General features: G+C 43.8%; 1 protein-coding gene across 1 annotated transcript in view; it reads right to left on the bottom strand.

Annotated features, from left to right (window-relative positions):
• Positions 1-20,863, bottom strand: part of LOC144729950 (metabotropic glutamate receptor 8-like) — a 248,734-nt gene that overhangs the window by 63,852 nt on the left and 164,019 nt on the right. Inside the window, exon 7 of the mRNA XM_078610378.1 lies at positions 3,110-3,249. Within this exon, the coding sequence (XP_078466504.1) occupies positions 3,110-3,249 (140 nt within the window). The remainder of the gene's footprint in view (positions 1-3,109; positions 3,250-20,863) is intronic.

The raw sequence follows: 20,863 nt of genomic DNA, 5'->3' as shown, positions 1-20,863 counted from the left end.
GTAAACACATAGCACATGTAAACACATAGCACATGTAAATACATAGCACATGTAAATACATAGCACATGTAAATACATAGCACATGTAAACACATAGCACATGTAAATACATAGCACATGTAAACACATAGCACATGTAAACACATAGCACATGTAAACACATAGCACATGTAAACACATAGCACATGTAAATACATAGCACATGTAAATACATAGCACATGTAAACACATAGCACATGTAAACACATAGCACATGTAAATACATAGCACATGTAAACACATAGCACATGTAAACACATAGCACATGTAAACACATAGCACATGTAAATACATAGCACATGTAAATACATAGCACATGTAAACACATAGCACATGTAAATACATAGCACATGTAAATACATAGCACATGTAAACACATAGCACATGTAAACACATAGCACATGTAAACACATAGCACATGTAAATACATAGCACATGTAAACACATAGCACATGTAAACACATAGCACATGTAAATACATCGCACATGTAAATACATAGCACATGTAAACACATAGCACATGTAAATACATCGCACATGTAAATACATAGCACATGTAAATACATAGCACATGTAAATACATCGCACATGTAAATACATAGCACATGTAAACACATAGCACATGTAAATACATAGCACATGTAAATACATCGCACATGTAAACACATAGCACATGTACATCATGCTCTAGAGGATATTTACATTATAAAGTCTACAGATGAAATTATGGGTGCCATTATGGTGCCATCCGATGCGTTGTTATTACGATGCTGGATGTAATTACCAGCGAAACGTCATACTACTCAGATTGTAAATGTTGTGGATCCACTCTTCAACACACCGGTGGGCTGAAGTTGTAACTATTTAGCGTTTTGTTTACAAGACAAATCCCTTACTGATTGGCCGTGTTGGGTGGTGGAGGTTTTCGACACATGTAAAGTTACGCGATCTAACCCAAACACCTTTACTATGGATTATTACGACTATCTAGCAAGTCTGCGCAGTGTTTGCCAATGCATGCTGGAAAGTGGTGAATTTTTCAGGTGAGCGTGAATCGTCCGCATCAATTACGCAGCGAAATACGGGCTTCTTACTCATCCCAAACAGGCAGACGACGTGAGCGTCACGGGGCAACGAGTAAACGTCAGCGATCTGGGTGAAGAGCACGCGATTACTGAACACAACGCAAGAGGGCTTCCTAAGTCAATGTCAAGCATTTGAACGCCCATTAATTATTCAAGTATGCGTCCAGCGGTGCTAAACGGTGACAGTAGGGGTCGCTTAACGTGGCGTCTTGAAGGCCCTGTTCAATGAGCATCGAGTACCCTGTGTATACGTTTTAAATGCTCCTTGCAACGGCATCGCACGTTGAACAGCAGCGGCGGACACAATGCCCGAATGAGATGGAGTTTAATCCACATCCTTCTCACGCCAGCCCAAAGATTTGTCGCGTGCTTAATGCTGAATGTTTTACTTATAGCAAAACCTCGATCTTTGGCGTTCTTTGTAGAGTGGTAACAAGCCAGTGTCGTGTTAAATCGGTCTCAAGTTGAATGTAAAAAATATGTTCAGATTCAAAGTGGGGTTGAACATGGTGATGGCACAGAAAGGGCACCAACAGTTACACTCACCTTTTTAACGTGGCTTTCACAAGTTCCTGAACTTATTCGAACATTTCACACTTTAACACATAGACGCTCCATTGTACAACTAAGTTGCATTTGGCTTTAAAGATATAATAATATTAATATAAACAAATAAGCCAGTGTGCATATATCACAATTCAGCTATATTTTCCGGTGGTCAAATCATACAATCAGCATGTGCCGATGGGCAAAGTAAGGTTGTATGGCACGTGTGTAGACGTTGTGACGTCACATGGCATCTATGATGTCATCGTGTGTGTACAAGTGTATGCAATGCGCAACCCTTGTCTCCAGGTCTGTCTCCTTTCTCCTGCTTACCTCCCCTTTATTGCTCTAATAAATACACATGTCGCTTTTAGTTCTCTCATCACTATCTCTTATTTATGTCTCAGTGGGCCATATCTACTAGGGGGTCACTGCAAGATCCTTCATCGGCCAGATGTGGCCCGCAGGCCATCAGTTGAAGAGCTTTGCTGTAGGTCACACAGAGAGTATTCCATTAACAAGGACATGCGGATGCTTCTTGACTCTGCATATATGTTGCATATATAGAGCAGATATTCCAACCTCTTGCAAGACATCTGACTCGTGTGTAAGAGTAGGCCCAGAAAAACCCTGTACAGGGGCTCTCCAGAGCTCTCTGTAGTGTAGATCCTGCCACCAACAGTAGCCTGAGCAAGGTATTTCAGGGCTGCACCTTTATCTGTCACAATTCTGAAGACTGCCTAATGAAAATGGGGACTGCCCAGCTTTCACGTGAGCTTGAGAACATTTAAACTGCCCTTGATTGTATTATAATGCACCTATTTTATTATTTGACAGATATAAAAGCAGACATTCGACACAATCAATTTTCTCTGATTGCACCACCGTTTGAAGGCCATTCGAGGTTAAGTTGTGATTTTTTGTTCTAGATAACCACTAAAGATTGAGAGGTTGCTGAAAAGCTGGTGGGATGGCAGTGGCAACATCTGGCAACTTCCGTGTGAAGTGACGTCAAAGTGTGTGCAACTCAGTCTGGACCTTCCCAAAGAGGCGACTGACTCATTGGTTGTGTGTGTTTGGGACAGCACTGTGTAATTAGGGGAATGACTTAAAGGCGGATTTCTTTAAAAAAAAAACGGACATGTGAATATCTACACAAAATGACAGTTACACTCTGCGCAAATACCGTCAGCGCCACGAACGACAGCATGTTTGTGAGTACATCATTCATTTCTACCCTTGCGTTTGGCATGGTGTTCAGGAGATAAATGCCGATGTCGAGGTCTGCTAGCCGTTGGGCTTCGAGACTGGTGCCTTTTCCCGGCCACCTGCTTTAAGTGTTGTGTCACGTTGCCTTAAAGGCAACTGATGGCGTCATCGAGGCGAAATGGACTTGTGCAATGGGGAAAAAAGGTGAGAGCGTTGACGGGGAAACTCACATTCATCTGCAGTTTCCTGTGCCACTGCCCAACGAGCTGGAAGCCGGAGTTCAGGGCGTTGCTCGCCTGGTACTGGTACACGTTGTACCGTCCGGGGGCATCTCCGTTATCGTTGAACGTCACCGGCTTGCCGGTGCTGCCTGGGGTACAAAATTAAATTACAACTTTAATTTATGCGCAAACATCTCAAGGTCCCTTGCAGCAACGGTTGCGATAATAATTAACTCAAGAGAGACGAGAGAGATGGATGGGGGTGTACAATTCGAAAATAGACACGTACAAACAATTACAATTGCAGGCAGTCAATCGTAAGCGGAAGGTGAAAATGTAGGTTATGATCGAGGTCTCAAACAGCGGGAGAGTCAGTGATGTAAAATCACGTGATGGAGATAATTACAGACACAGAACCAGCAGTTGTAAATTAGAGACCCGCTCACCGATTAGGTCTTAGCTAAGCAACTCACGGACAATCACCGAGACGAGGAATTTTTGAACATTCAGATATGGCAGACAGTATGTGTGTTTGTAATATTCCTTATATTTATTGTAGCATTCACTTGAAGTTTCTCCCCAAATGGCTGAAATTACATTACCATCATTATCCTTAATGAAAATGTAACAAATTGCTTTGTAAAATTATGCTTTGCACAACATTGTCAGAGACAGCCTTATATAATAGTGGGCCCATAAGAAATATACATTTAATAAGAGTTAGAAATAGCAAAAGAAATTACACAGAAAAAATAAGTAAAAAAATAAGCTTAAATATGCGTATGACCAAGTGCCAAGAATAATGGGAGTGAGGTAGTAATGCCAATGGGCAACAGCTGATGTATATGAAAACAGAACAGTCCTTTGGACTTGTTTGGCAGAGAAACTGGAATGTTGGCATCAAGATTTAGGCCTTGGATCAGTTGAATTCACATTAATATGAGATGTGAAATAACAACTGTGGCCAGGCCTTCAACATTGCTGCATCCCATCAGTTTGCACAACGAAATATGGGACGTGTGTATTTAGCATCAATATTGAACAATCATCACGAGTCTATATTTACGTAGAATGTATTATTGCATTAAAAGATAATGAGAAATAGCGATGGATTGGGGAGGCCTTCATCCACCAGTAGAGAGATCATGGCGATCCTCTGCTGACCCACCCTTACTGGACATCTGTGTTAAAGAGCTTCATAGCTTATCAGATTAATCCTCGAGGATAAATAATTATTCTCATAATGATTTATACTGCTAAGCTTGAACTGCTTCTCAAGACTTTTAAAGACGATCCTTCTTGGTTGGTGGACCTCTACCAATATATATTGGTTTAATGGTTTAAATGTTTAACGTTGTTTTAATGTTTTAACGTATTGCTTTCTTTAAAAGGGGCTTTATATTTGTATTTAGTTAAATGGCAGGAGAAAAGATATATGTTGCAGGTAAGTCACTCCAATGCCCCCACCTCCCAAGCTAGATGATGTACAATCGAGTTGAACAGCCATTATGCCTGCGTCATCCCCTAATTTATTTTAATTATACCACTAATCATAATAATCGCTGGTTTTTATTTGATCGCACATCAGGAAATAAGAAATTAGATCACACATTAAATGTAGAAAAAAATACATAACTGACCCCAGATGAAACCAGCCCACTCACAAAATGAAGACGCAATTTGAAGACAATTAAAAACATCCTTAGAAATGTCGATATTAGTCTTTTGTTAACAATGACCAACGCATTGCGCCTCCATCCCCAGCTCCAAACGACTCTCAGAGACAGCCAGAGAAGGCCAGCCGCGCAGCACACGCGCGCACAAGTGCAAGCTGCAATGTTTTGCTGGGGGTAATAAACCAATGGAAGTGGCGAGTTGCAGTTTAAGCATCGAAGTTCGCCTTGCAGATACTCGTCAGAGCAGCGCCACGGTGGCTCAAAGAGCTACGAGTCCTGTCCCCGCTCCTGATAGCATCTCACCACTCAAGCTGAGCTACGATGCTGGGTGCCGTGCGAACACGGGGGGGGAGGGAGGGTGAAGGTTGCACGCCGCACGCATCCAGGCTGAACGATGCACTCCGCCGCAGCACCAATTGTAGGGGGAAACACCTCGAGTCAGAACGTTTAGGACAATGCACGAGCAGATCTCAGGGGTTTTGGAGTCGACTGTGCAACAGACGTGGCTCCTAGCGGAAGGAGGAGGAGGTGGTGTGGAAGTGAATTGTCAATCCGCTGCCGGATGAAAGCCTTCCCCATGCCGTGTCAATCGCGGCGGGTTGTTTGGCCTTGCTGGTTCAGTGTGGACTGGTGAAAGGAGGAACGCCAGGACCAATTCAGAGATGATTTACCATTGGTGTTAGTCATGGATGGGAATCGAACACAGGTGAGCAGGTTGATGGCACGGTGTGCCAACCTCTGTGCCATTGCTCCTCTCCGGTCGTGCAGGTGTGGTGTCACAAAGAGAAGACGACGCGTGGTGGTGATTCACTTGGTATGATTCATGATGAAGATTCAATTCTAGAATCCATTCCCCTTTGTCTCCATTGGTGGCTCTCTCATTTGTATTTCCCGTCGTTTACGTTCGCTTCAGATTGTTCTCTCGCGAGCATTTATGATCTTGGAGATAACGTTTGCATGTAATTCGTAAATGATACGTGCTTATGCTGTATGCGCAATGCGATCCACGCGTCGTGAACCATTTGAAACAATTTGAAACAATTTTAATCGATTAATCGTTCCAAAGCTAATAATTTAACAACATTTGCCTGTGGTGACTTCTCAATCTGCTTTAGTGTGCAGGTCTTCCCCGTTATGGCCTACAACCCTCAGATGTGTTGTTCAGGTCGCAGCGTGTGGTGTCGAACACGCACATTGTACAGCACACGTGGTACAACCCAAACATACATCAGAGAGATGACATTTACTGGTAGGAACCCCCTGGTTACACCAGCCCACAGGGGATTATTGTGTCCGTCCGTTCGTCGTGGGTAGGGAGGGGCTTGGTGGGGATGGTGGACGGTGGGGAGGGAGGGGCTGGGTGGGGAGGGTGGGTGGGGAGGGGCTGGGCGGGGAGGGTGGGGCTGGGTGGAGGGTGGGAGGGGTTGGGCTGGGTGGGGAGGGGCTGGTCACCCCGTGGTGCCCTTATAAAACTCAACCTTTAACCTACTCACGCCGGCTTGTGCCCACCCTCACAGTCGGGCATATTTGCGGAATACACCACGCCGCCGTTGACCCTGGCCATTGACTGAGCAACCCAACGTTCCTACCAGCTCCCTCCGCAGGAATGTGTTTTATCACGAATAACGTTTTGTGATTTTTCTTTGTGTAAAGTAATTGGAGACTAGATTCAGATTGACAACTGGCCTCATTTGAAAACCTGGTTAAATCTCACGACTCTAAAGTGTTGGTTAAGTGCCCGGACATAGGTATTCCTCCCTTCCTAGTTGCTTTTGAGATCAATTAAACATCTGTACTTATTATGAAAAATAATAATAAGTGTTTACCCTTTCTGGAAAAAAAACTGGTGTAAAAATGTTTAAACACCAAATAGATACCTTTTGCAAAAAATCAAGTCTGCATTAACCACACGTAAATCTTGACTTAAAGCTTTCGTGATTCCAGGAATTCATATTATTGGGTCTTTCGGTAAATTCACGTAGATTGGTAACTGCTCAAAATTAATGCTCTACGAGGTAATTCTGTCCCGTCAGCAACAATGCACCCCACGTTACACATTGCGTGGGGGACATTGTTGTGATCGGAGGTGCAATGTTTTGCCAAAAAAAACCTTCCCTGTTGACTCCAGAGGTCCCGTGAGGCTCTTTGATGAAGAGCGAGGGCATTAACCCCATAGCCCTGGACAAAACCCCAATATATCTCTCTAAAATCTCTTTCCTGTCCAAGTTCGCCCCCCTGCGTAGATAATTAGAAAATTAATGTATTAATCTAGAATTAATGTATTATCCCTTTGGGGGCTGCACATCTCTGCAAATGATTTGCACAAATCTCCGTGTCGAGCTGGAAAAGGTTTCATCTAAATAATGTACAAAACAGAAATAAATAACTTTAAAATGTTTGTCTTGCTCGATGAGCACTGGCGACATTATAACACGGGTTGATATATGTGCACGGAATCAATTGCTACAGCTTATTGTCAGCTACTGTCTGCCCGCATGAAGCTTGCAACTTCACACGCGGGTAACGCGGGCGCAGGTAATCAATTATTACAGCTATTGCCAACCGCTGTCGTCCTTCACGAAAAAAAAACCCAGCGACTACAGAGCACACGAGATGTGAAGGCTGCGTCTAATAAATGATTACAGCTCATTCCTAACGACTTGCCCTGCTGCATAAAGGATGCCACTGCATAGCCCGCCCGCACGCCCTCCCAGGTGCCAGATTAATCAATTATTACAGCCCATTGTCACCTGCCGTCCTTCTTCATATAAACCGCGAGCACATACGCCGGAGCAGTGAAGGTGAGTGTGTAATAAATTGCCAGGGCCTATTTAAAAGCGGCCGTCTCCGGCGGACACTAACAGCGCGCACAAAAGACAGAGAGCTGCCACGTGACTACGCCATACCGATGAGCAGTGCAAGTGCCGTTTGTGAGTGCCTATTTATGGCCAGCGAAGCGCATCAGGAGATGTGGTGGGGCCAGTACCTTGGATACCTATCCACCCACAGCTCTCCCCAAAACCGATGCACACTTGCCAATACCGTCTGCCCGCCTGTAACGCGTGTTTTCAGAACGCGACTTGGATGTCTTAGCCATCGCATCTACCCCTCCATTGAAGGAACGAAACAGGCTGGGCTTCTCCACAAATCTGGCTGTCGCCTGATGAAGCTCCTTGTAATTACTGGCGAAACGTCGGACTCAGATTGTAAATGTTGTGGCTTGGCTCTCCAACACACCGATTTAGATGTACTAGTAACACATTGGCATGGTCTGCTTACGTGAGAAACCTTACAAATTGGCTGTGTCGGGTGGTGGCGGGTTTTACGACACATATTTCTGCAATCTAACCCCAAAAAACGGTATTATGGATGATATTGGTCGCGAAAGCCTACGCGTTAAACTGAATGTATTCGGGAACACATTTTTTTATAACGCAGATGCGAATTGGCTATAACGCGATTGAGTGAACAGAACTACATAGGAATAGGCAGTTGCACGGCTGCCTCGGCATAGCGTCACACAAAGCGGTGGGATGCTGCTGGATGCTTCTAGACGCTACCCACGCGCCTCGGCCTTTGTTCAGCCTGCATACGCATCTCACGCGTTATCATCGCGGACTGTGCTTTACTCCTATATTATATATATCATTTATTATACCGCGATTTTTCCATAAAGTGGTGCTCTTCAGGAACGCAACTACTACCGACATTATAGGAGACGTTTCAAGTTTCATGTATTATGTATAGCCCTGTGAGCCATTCGGCTCTTGAATCGGGTGCAACCGCACTGGTGCAGACTTGCCAATTCCAGCCAGGCGGGTGGTGTTGCACGTGCCTGTAATCCAGCACTGGCGGAGGCGACCAGATGTTGCGAGGTGCCGTCATCATACCCTCGTGACTTGCCAAGAGAATGCGGGGCAAGCAAAGTGCGGATTTGCGTCGTCTGCCCATTCTGCACGGCACAGGCTGTGTTGTCCCCTCGCACGCGTGGGGGGTTTCTTCCCATGCTCGTGAATCGACTGAAAACACCTCGACATGTAGAGGACTGCAGAGCTTTGACAACTCCCGTGGCACCGGCTCACCGCCTGGTTGCCTTCCAGCTCGTCCGTGGTTGCTCAGCGATTGCGAGATGCAATTTGCATGAACAGTACTGGATAACACTCGGCATTGCTATCAATTCTGCTAATTTGAGTGGAAGGCTGCCAATGTTTTTTTTTTACCATTTTACTGCGCCTACCGCGTTATCGTTCAAAAACATTTCGTTGGCGTGACTTTGGGTTTGAAAATCAGGATGGATAAAAGGGGTTTAATAATCGGGAGCCTACTCGTAAAACCTGTTTGGTCATCACGTCCGCTGATCTACACAAAGTCTGCGTGTGTCTAAAAAAAAATCACACCGCTTTTTAGAGCCTATTATAAAATGATGCGCAACAGAGAGCAGAACAAGGGATAGTGTTAATCATGTCCATGCACGTGCTTGTTTATTCATATGGCGACGTTGATTTACAAACGAGGGCGGCAAAGGATTTGGTACAATTTATTAAATCCTACAGCCTGTGGTGCATCAAGACACAGAAATTGCAACACCTCAGTAACAAACACCAGTTTCCACTGAATGTCCAATTACAAATAATGGTCGACGTACAAAAAAAGAAAGCAAAATCTGTGGCACGATTAATTATATATTAATATATATATTGCTGACAAGTACAAAGAGTAGCAGACACCTGGGGAGGATTGGTGTCCTTGAAATTGCACCGAGACACGGCGAAGATGAACCCATGTGGAGCCCTGTCCCTTCTTAGACAAAAAACGCAAAATGTTTTTTTAATACAATGTGAGAAAATAAAAAGTTTGTTGGCTTCATCTCTGCCTGGATTCCTGCCCCGGCGCGCGGTCAAGTGTCCGTGCGCGGTAGCGACGTCACCGCGTACATCTGCGTGATGACGTCACCCACATCTGCACGGGTTCCTTGGCACGATTGGCTACGTACGGCGCGAAAGAAGTCCGACACGCATGTTGACGTCACTCACCTGTACGCCCCTCCACCCCAGCCCGTGGATCCCCACGGCAATTGCGAGAGAGAGAGAGACGGGGGGGGTGTGAAGGTGGGAGAGAAGCGGAGAGGTGGTGGGGCAGAGTGGGAAGGGCGTGAAACCAAGAGGGAAGAGAGAGGGAGCAAAATGGAAAGAGGTGAGCGACGAGCAGTGGGAGTGAGGATGAGGGAGGGACAAGAGAGAGACTGAGACGGGGACGGGAGAGGTGGGAATGAAGAGAGCGAGGGTGAGAATAGGCGAGACCGGGAGAGATGAGTGGGTCAGATGGAGTGGAGGGAGGAGAGGAATGCAGAGGGAGGGGGAGGTGGGGGAGGGGGCAGAGGAATAGAGACACATTTAGAGACCGAGAGAGAGAGAGAAATCGATATAAACTGGGACATACAGCACAGAGAAGGCAAGATAAAGGTGGAGAGAGACAGGGGCTCTAAGATAAAACACAAGTTTTGCTCGATGGCTGTCTCGGACAGACGAACGGTCACGTCCAAAGGACGTGCGGTTTGCAATTTTAATTTAATCTATATAATCACGAGTTAGAATGATGGACAATGGGCAAGACCAGTGGTGACATGGCAGCAAAAGGAAAGAACGCACCAGAGGACGGCCACTGTGGAGATGGAGCAATGAGATCTGTCTATGTGCAGGAGTGAGATTGATTGTAGCATCACTGGACGATAAGAGATGGCGATGGAGCAGGTCGGCCTTCATCCCCCAGGGATAGAAATCAGCTGGTGGTGGTAATTATGCAGTGGCGGTGAAGGCATCGGTGCAGCCCTGCACAATTGCTCTCTCACGCCACTGCTCTGGAGTGTCCCCTTCTCGAGGGCATTTTGGCCTACTCTTCCACACCTCCCCAGACGTCTTGGCAGAGGTGGGAGTTGTCACACTTTATCCCACCACACGTGACCTGCCGATCGACTAACTGGTGTGTGAATCCATTTATAAATACAGCTGGGCGGATTGAAGCAGGGGATTTAATAAAACCTTCGCCATTGAGAAAGGGAGTCCACATTTTCTAATTGTATCAACTGCCGCGCTGGGATAACGCGTCTCTAGATTGCAGGTCGTGTGTTGCTAACCATGACACCGAGGCAGCATACCAATATTAATAATACTGCAATGCAACCAAAGAGGATTGTACTTTGTACATCACATTTTGGAATGCTCTTCCGATATTAGGAAGCCACTGGAGCTATGCCCTTTAACGTCTATACTGCATTGAAAATCATTTTTAGAGCTGCTTTCTGTGTTCGGTCTGTCCTTCCCCCGCACCTCCGATTAGCACGGTTGGCTACGTCAACTGCGAGAGAAGTTCCACGTCCATGCATATATGGCTTAATTGAACATGCAATAACCTACTGTCATGCTTCCAATACCTGTACTCGATGTCCTTGCTTTTGGGTGGCACATTGATGGGTACAATAACGATTCAGATGCTATATATATTGTATGCCACAGAGATGGTGCCGCGTGTGCGAGACACGCACGCCCACGTGTTTCTTCCCCGCACTGAAAGTCGCAGCGGGGTTGGAAGAAATGAAACAAATCCAATGCAAGGAGCCCCCTGCCGCGAGTGTCATTGTGCAGAAAATTGTAGCAAATACGAAGAATAAGAAAAAAGGTGTTCCTTCGCTCCCTCGCGCACATTCAACAAAATACAAATGTTGTTTTCCGAGGGCCACGCCGAATCATTGAAATGGATTTGAGTAATGCCACGTATAACGAGACTGGAGAGATGCACCAATGTCCTCTTTGTACTCGTAAACGCGCACATTTATATCACGAATGCTTTTTTAATGAGAACATCCTCCTGCGTCAAAATTGTGCTTCAACTTTTGTGTTGTTAGTAGAGGGGGGGGGGAGAGACCCCGTAACTCTTCACGCGCTGATTGTGTTTTTTCCATGGATATTTGACCCGTCTCTGTGCCGAGCAACTTGGGAACTGTGCCGAGCAACTTGGGAACTTGGATACACTCTGAATTGCGTCACTGGACACACAAAGACAGACACTCTGAATTGTGTCAATGGATACACGGACAGTCACTCTGAATTGTGTCACTGATACACAAAGACAGACACTCTGAATTGTGTCACTGATACACAAAGCCAGACACTCTGAATTGTGTCACTGGGCACACAAAGACAGCCACTCTGAGTTGTGTCACTGGGCACACAAAGACAGCCACTCTGAGTTGTGTCACTGGAGACACAAAGACAGCCAGTCTGAGTTGTGTCACTGGAGACACAGAGACAGCCACTCTGAGTTGTGTCACTGATACACAAAGACAGCCAGTCTGAGTTGTGTCACTGATACACAAAGACAGCCAGTCTGAATTGTGTCACTGACACACAGAAACAGCTGCTCTGTCCGCTGGCTTCAAGGCTATTCCAGAGAAGCACAACCATTACTCCTGTCCACACACACACCAACAGTCGTGACTCCTTCACTCGCGTCTCTGGGTCCTGCTTTACAGCCAATTAAACACCAGCCATCATTTCGTAGTCACACATGACCAACAAGCAGCCTCGGCCGTGCATCCATTATGCATAAGGTAACCTCTTTACTGATGCTGAATACACAAAGGTTAATTTATTAAATTCATTAGCTCACGTGGTGTACAGTATTACCTCGCTATTCACGAACTTGCATTCTGCGATTTTGGCTATCCGTAATTCGCATCTGGAGCATCATCATCACAATTTAAGGTAAGTTAATTTAATAACTATAATTTAATGTTAATAAAAGATTTCGTATTTACTTTATGTTCATAATAACAATGCTTTGCGTTGTAAAAATGTTCATATATTTACTAGCTTTTTTTGTATTAATTTAAGGTAATTCATTAAAATAAATATTTCCGTAGGCCACAAAATGCGCTATTCACGAGCACCTCCGGAGTGTGTCCCTCGCGAATAACGAGGGACACTCTCAATGTGTCCCCCGCGAATAACGAGGGACACTCTCAATGTGCCCCTCGCGAATAACGAGGGACACTCTCAATGTGTCCCTCGCGAATAACGAGGGACACTCTCAATGTGTCCCTCGCGAATAACGAGGGACACTCTCAATGTGTCCCTCGCGAATAACGAGGGACACTCTCAATGTGTCCCTCGCGAATAACGAGGGACACTCTCGATGTGTTCCACATGATGCTTGCGCAGCATCGAGATTAGGCTCAATTCCTGGTCGAGAATGCTGCAATTTTCTTCATGTTTTCTGTCTCATGCGAGTACAAAAAATACAAAAAAGCATCTCATTGCTCTGACAGTGATGTAATGTAGAAAGATACAAGAACCAGTTGTATTCTCAATATATATCGGTATATATCTGTTCCATTCCTTACAATTGATGTTGATAATTTAGATATTGTTTTAAATACAATCTTGGTTTGTGTTGCCTTGAGTGACTGCATCAGTTTGCACAGTCAAACGGCTTTCATAGCCTACAAACGCCAGGGGTAATGGCATTCGAAATTCATTTGTCATTTCCAGAATTTGCTCCAAAAAACGACAGTATCACCTCTCAAGTCAGTCTTCGAGTCAACAATGGTTTTGGAAGGTCTTCATCCAGCAGCGGACACGTGACAGTTGACAATGATAATTATAACAGAGCATGAACAGCACTGAAACTGCATGAAATATAATTACTTCCATTTTTTTTACCTTAATATGTTAGGTACACATCTGCAGTGCTGTTACCTCTATAAGACTGTTGATAGTTGTAGCAGTGACTCATTGCGCATGACTCACTCATGAACACTCGTGTAGGCGAAATGCTTAATTTGTTTGGCTGCGCATGAAAGCGATGGAATCTGCAAGATGAAGAGGAAAGTTTGCCATCTATTAAATCGACGAAATATGTGTAAGCAGACAGACAGGGAAAGGGGCATCAGTGCCACCCATCCTATCTGGTCACATGTTTAACATGAAAGCATTAAGAAAGACATTTGTTTTTTAGAGTGGATGGGAATCCACCTGCATTGGGAAAGGCACTGTATTCAGCGCTCACATTCCCCTCTGTTAAAGTCGTTCGCCTCTTTATTCATCTAAAGGTTGCTGGGTTTGAGCTACGGTGCAGAGAAGTGACAAATGTGGCTAGGCTCTAATTACGCGTGCAATTACAGAGTGTCTTTTTGTACAGGGGCTCGCTGTTTGGATGACAAATTGACTGGGACACGAAGCTATGACCTGTTGCTGTCTCATTCTGCCTGGCAGGTCATCCGCTAGTTCGTTTATTCATTCTTTTGTTTGCAACGTTCATTATTGCTCCGCCCTAGAGTTCGAGAGGTTTTCAAAGGCCGCACAGCGTTTATAATCAAGAAAACAAATACGTTATTTATCATATCGGATTAGGGGATATAGAAGGACCATTGAAAAATATTTTCCCATCTCAAAGAAGAAGAACTAACCCGGCCTTCATGGAGCATGTGTCCGCTATGAGGCCCATTTTGCATAAAGCAGATCTGTGGACTATATACGCATATCCGTTGAGATTATTCCGTGCTGAATTTTCACAATGCAGATTGGGTTTTTTTTTGTCACATTTCTCACGGTAACAGCACAAGACCCATTTTGTTGGTGTAAAAAATGATCGTGCAATGTCAGAGTGACATGGCACCTCGCGCTTGACACGAACACAATTTTTCTGTATTACTCGCAGCAGCGACAACTGCCCAATCAATCGCTCACTTGTGCACACGTGGTGATTCTAGCACCTGGATTTAACCTCATCAGCGAATCGGTCAACGCTCACTTTAATCACCAACACGTTATTGCCATTTCCAAAACCAGCCAATATGCTGTGGCATTTGTGTATTCTGAGCCTCGTATTAGCATTCTGAAATCAAGAAAATAAAAGTTCAACTTTTTTCCAATTATAATTCTTTCTTTTATACTTTAACTCAAATTGTGTTTGCCCAGATTGTACACACAAAATCACGTGCCTTATTTTTTTTATTACAATTTCCAATATATGAAGAAAGCAAAGTTCTCTGTTCAATTTAGTAAAACAAAAAAATTGAGCCCTTTGTCAATCTACGACTGGATGAAGATCTCCACCATGCTGTGTTGAAATTGAGGTTGACTATACTTGCCCACAATAGTGAGAGTAGATTGGATAAAATACAATAACACATTCCTGCGGAGGGAGCTGGTAGGAACGTTGGGTTCGTCGGTCAATGGCCAGGGTCAATGGCGGCGTGGTGTATTCTACAAATATGGCCGACTGTGAGGGCGGGCACAAGCCGGCGTGAGTAGGTTAAACGTTGAGTTTCATAAGGGCACCACGGGGTGACCAGCCTCTCCCCACCCAGCCTCACCCCTCCCACCCCCCACCCAGCCCCACCCTCCCCACCCAGCCCCTTCCCACCCTCCCCTCCCCGCCCAGCCCCTCCCTCCCCACCCAGCCCCTCCCTGCACGACGGGCACAATAATCCTCTGTGGGCTGGTGTAACCAAGAGGTTCCTACCAGTAATTGTGCTTAGTTTAGATAGCACTTGCTCTCTGGTCGCCAGATTCATATTGAAATGTATTCATTATTGCATCGCCATCCCTCCCCCCCCCACATTCAATTCAATCACATACGTTACATACTATTGATAATTACAACGCAAAAAAACAAAAACATGTAATTCTAACACAATTCAGCTGAAAACTAAAGCTTTTTTAAAAATCACACTTCAATTTTAAATGTCTTTCATGCCTAATGTTGTTCTATGATTCTCTCGCAACTGTTTACCGTAACATGATGAAACAATGTACAGTCAAAATTAGGTAGCGAAGAGGAAGTCGATGATGCTAAAGATGATGATGAAGCAGGAAATGCATTAACAGCTCATAAATTATTTATCCAGATTTGTCTCAAGGCATTACACAATATACACACACGCTGCACTAAAGGACCTAACAATAATTCACTGTGTGGGCAGTTTGGCCCTGTTTTCCCACAAGCAAGGTTCAGAGTGAGTGGCCAACCTTTTGTAATGAGCGTGTCTCTGCCTGCAACCATAGCAGACAGTCTAGAGGGATATTGATTGGCTCCTCCAACCCCATCCGAGTGAAATCAATTAACAATTACATTGTGAGTAAAAAAAAGAATGAAAAAAAGCATCAGCCTCATATCTTCTCTCTCTTTTCTTTTAGAGACACTTGAGATGTCTCAACCGGAAGATTACACTAGCACACATTGCGAGCTCGTTTTTTTTCACGAGAAAATTATCTCAAGAGTTCTATTTAAATTGTTTACAAACACGCTTACAAATCTGTTAGCCTGTATAGTAAACATCAATATATGACCAATTTTGTAATTAAATAGATATATATTTTTTTTTGCAAGGCATGTAATTATTCACGCCTTGCACGATGCACCACATTCTCATGATTCGCGATCGTGAATAGATGTATTTACTAACGCAGTGCATTTAGAACCTGTGGTGATATCCATAGAAGCTATGGCGGTATGAATGCATATGATTTGGAAATAATTGATTCATATATGTACAATTCCATGCATTGATTGTGATCGTCAGGATTCATCTTATTTGAAGCACGATTACGTCCCTGGTGATAACCACCGAAAAACATATTCTGTCGTCAAACAATGTAAGCATTGTTCTGTGGAGGATCGTTGGCCAAATCATTATAAAATATTTGGTACACATGAGGAAAACAGTGTCTGGAGAAACCTCATACATACCCTTTGAGGCCTACTTTCTGTACTCTCTCCGTGAATCATCCCAGTGCCATCTAGTGCATTAATTAACAGGCATGCACAGCCCAGGATATTGTTAAATATATAAATTATATGTAAATTATAACGTGGTTATGATTCTGCCATGACACTGATTTTACATCTCTCGCCACTGATGCGAGCCGTGGCTAGGACTCAAACTCGGCTCACCGCGTGCAAAGCACAGTGCGTTCACCACCGTTCCACTGCCCCACCATGTTGTAGTAAACTGTAACCATGAACGTGTGTTTTCGTCAGGGGGGTTTAAAGCAGGTAGTCTCTAATTTGATGTGTGTGTGCTCCAGTTTATATATATATGCGAACATTGCTTAACATATGTTGAATATATGAGGTCATTATTATAATTTCTGCTGTTTACAGCACGGATTATGCAAACTCACTGGACCGCATCCCATGGACAGATGTGTTTTTTAAAGGTGATCTGCACGGCACGCAGGAAACACGGGCCATGTTCACTGCCGGGAATACGATCACGAAATATCATGGGCTACTTAAGTAGTCGCATCTCCCTTCCCATCCAACTTGGTGCATCAGTGATTCTCTATTATTGAATTAACAACAAATGCAAACTAAATGTGTAATGTATTCCCTGCAGGAAAATAAATGCCAATGGCATTATGCCGTGCCACGCGTATGTCTGCATATATATAATTACCGCGAAGATGTAGCGAATAAATGAGGTAATGGGGACGATGGATTGTTACATCACAATACCATGAGAGATGGCATGGGGAGGCCTTCAGCCAGCAGCGGATCGTTCGTGGTTGACGATGGTCGTGGTAAATAATTAAAACCGGGTCGCCACCGTGGCGAGATGTTAACGACCTCGCCTGGTATACAAGGAGGTCGTGGGACCCTGATGCATGCTCTATGTTTGGAGTTTTCACGTCCTCCCTGTTGTCGTGTGGATTTTTCTTTTGGTCCTCCGGTTTTTCTCTCCAGATTTAGCAACATTGTTTTAGAGCATTTGGCTGCAATACATGTACACATGTATAAGCCACTTCGTTGAGCTATTATTTGTGGCCAGGTCGCTAAGAAAGAGCTACATAGCTCAGTGGGCCTTATCTGTGATTTTTTTTTATATAGTTTTACAGTACATAGATGAATCGAGCCGGCGTGGTGCAAGAGGACTGAACTTGCCTCACAATACAAACATCATAAGTTTGAATTCCAACCAGGGGTTGTAGCAGTCCATCATCCTTGTGGAGATTTTAAAATTTCTACCACCTTTTGGAAGCTCATTAGCAGTTATCTCTTAAAAGGACTGGCCCCAACACAGGAATGCGACAAATCCACAAGTGACTCCACGCTTTTACGACTTTAAGTTCTCTACAAGTAGTGCAACAACCTTGCCAAATTGCTTGTTTATCGCAAGCGGTACCGTGATCAAATATAAACAGATCTGTTACTGCTGCAACATCACGTAGCGTTGTTTTTTTTGTGACTGCGTTAGCATGGCGAACTTTTTAAAACGTTGACTTTGTACACGGCAACAAAGTGTGTTGCACTCAGCCGAGGCCAGGCAAGTGTGAAGTTGACAGCTTTAATGCGGAAGGCGCAATATGCCTATTGTGTGGAGACCAAAACATGTCAGCAATGACTCACCGATAATCTAAACATCCCTTGTCTTGCTGTGTGTAATATATATGTAAATGTGCATGATGTATACATGCCCCGACATCAATGCTCCCTGTTGACAAACACGGTGAAGTATGGTTAAATAAGCCTATCGCCCACGTGGCATGGGGAGGCCCTTATCCAGCAGTAACTTGACTAAGTGCTGTATGGACACTGAGATCCCTGGATTAATTGTGCCTTATAAATCTAAAATATTATTATTGAAATTGTAATTTAATTGCATTTTAAAGTATAATACATCTAAAAAACACGTAAAAAAATCATCTTTAAATCATTCATCTGATCATGGCTGCATTACCTTGCAGATCATTATTTCACCAACTAGCCGAGCCTATGAAGTGTGGTGATGCACAGCAACCAGCCGAGTGAGTGTGCTGCATTTGGTGTGTGTGCCCACAAAGTAATTTCCATAGTTCTGAAAATACTCATCGAAGAGTGCTTGAGAAACATTTATGAGCAAGCAATGGCAAACCCATACACTACATACGTAGTCAAAGTCAAGCCCTTAAAAAAAGTGGTCCCACAATTAGATGTTTTGACTTAGGTTAAGTGAATGTCACATAGTCTTGGTTCTTTCGTTAAAGTCATGTAGAAGGGAAATAATAAAATAATATAAATCAATAAAAATTATCACGACGTTTCGACTGCAACACAAGCAATCGTCATCAGGTGTGAAATCCACAGCAAGAAAATTTGAAAAAAGTGGCGGTTTTTCCTAACGTCAGCACCAAGGACAGCGATTTGGCAGTTTGCCAGATGGACGAGTCCATCTATGTACGAAAAAGAGGAGGGGGGAGCAGAAAATGGAATGCGGTCTGAAAGTGAATGTCACATGTCCGCTACTGTGTGAAACGTGCTCCACAGTGGAACGTAACAACAGCAGTCACGTGGAGTGTAACCCCAGTGCCCGATTATCCAAGTAGCAAATGTAGCTACATATGCTACGGGCCCCGCACTTTCAAGGGCCCCGCGCTAAATGCTTTCAAGCTATCAATTCCGGTTCAGTGATTCTGCACTTGCTCTATTACTATAGTACTATACCACCTTCAACTTTTATCAACGACTGGGTGTTTAAGGTTAGCGATTTGTCGAATTATCTGGCTCTATAGCAAATAAAAAAATACAATTACTTTACTGTGCAAGTAAAAAATGTACGTGTTTTAATATGTACGTGTTTTTCTTTTTTAATCTAGAGCCCCTTTATAACATTTGCTACAGGCCCCGCACTAGTTTAATCCGGCACTGAGTGTAACGATTGTATCCTAGCCCTTGGTTCTGTCCTTTTTGCCCCACCGAATGGATAAAACGGCACGTTAACCTTACACCCTGGAGATGTCACTTGAGTTAGGTTTAAAATGCAATTACACCATGCTACATGCGATAAGGGATCCAAGTGTGAGCCCATATTCGGCATTCCCATAGGTACGTACGCATGTGTGTTGAACTTCGTTTGCACCGTACGAAGCCAACTGCGCTAATCGGAGGTACAGGGGAAGGACAACAAACTAAACGCAAAGAACAGTTCTCAAGAATCTTGACGTAAAGCTTTCGTGACTGCAGGAATTCATATTCTTTGGGTCTTTCAGGAAAATTACACCCATCTGAAACCTTTAAAACAGTCTGCTTCAGCAGCTTTCCCCCTCTGTTTTCTTCCTGATGACGAACGCTTGTGTTGCGATTGAAACGTCGTAGTTTTTTTGTTATTTTCTTTGAACATATCTACGTGACTTTACCGAAAGACCCAAAGAATATACTTCTCAAGAAATTCGTTTTTAATCTAGATTTAAAAGTGCATCGCTCCAATGGCTTCCTAATATCGGAGGGAAGAGCGTTCCAGGCAGCCACAGAAGCGCATCCAAAAGTACGCGATGCGGCGACCGTCTTTGTTCGACAGCTCACCAGAAGTCGCTGCTGCAAGGATGACCGGAGTTCGACAAGGTATTGTGGTTAATTTGTAGCAAATGAACCAGATGTTTGCACGGATATTCTCGTTTCCCAAGTTCTCTTCGGTGATTTGGTTTTGGTCTCTGAGTGTTCGGTGAAAATGATGAATTGTAATTAATGTTACGTGAGTTTTTTCATTTGAATTCTAACCACGTTTAAATTCTAAAACCACATACGTTGCCAGATTAAGATGTGTGATCAGCGTGATTGTTTAACTCATTAACATGAGACATGTTACTTGGCACATTGGAAAGGATTAATCTCGTAACATTATACGTGCAAAATATATACATATAAATGGTATTACATGACTGTTCATGGAAAGTTATGTTGTAGACTTCTGATGAATACATCTTAATGGTGATTAGTTGAATAGATTCTCGCAATGCTCTGAGAAAATGGTATGCTTGCATGCCATCCCAGATTGTCAAAGTTATAAACAATAACATTAATTAATTCGTATGAGCCAATCATTACGGTGCATTATTTACTACCACGCCACACTTTAGCCTTTAAGAAATCTTGTCTTCCCATTTCAGGAAATTTCAGTAATTAGTTGCCTTAATGTGTACGTGATCATCGAAATGTGAACCTATAAAATAAATAACAAATTAAAAATAATGAGAAACCATTTGCGGAAACATTAAAATAGAAACAAAATAAAGAGCCTCGAATGAAAGGGACTTAGAAGAATGAGTAATTG

The sequence above is a fragment of the Lampetra planeri genome, chromosome 34, assembly GCF_965212315.1.
Source record: "Lampetra planeri chromosome 34, kcLamPlan1.2.h2, whole genome shotgun sequence".
In the NCBI taxonomy this organism is placed as follows: domain Eukaryota; kingdom Metazoa; phylum Chordata; class Hyperoartia; order Petromyzontiformes; family Petromyzontidae; genus Lampetra; species Lampetra planeri.
Note: the sequence above shows the minus strand (reverse complement) of the source record. Positions and strands in the feature narration are given on the sequence as shown.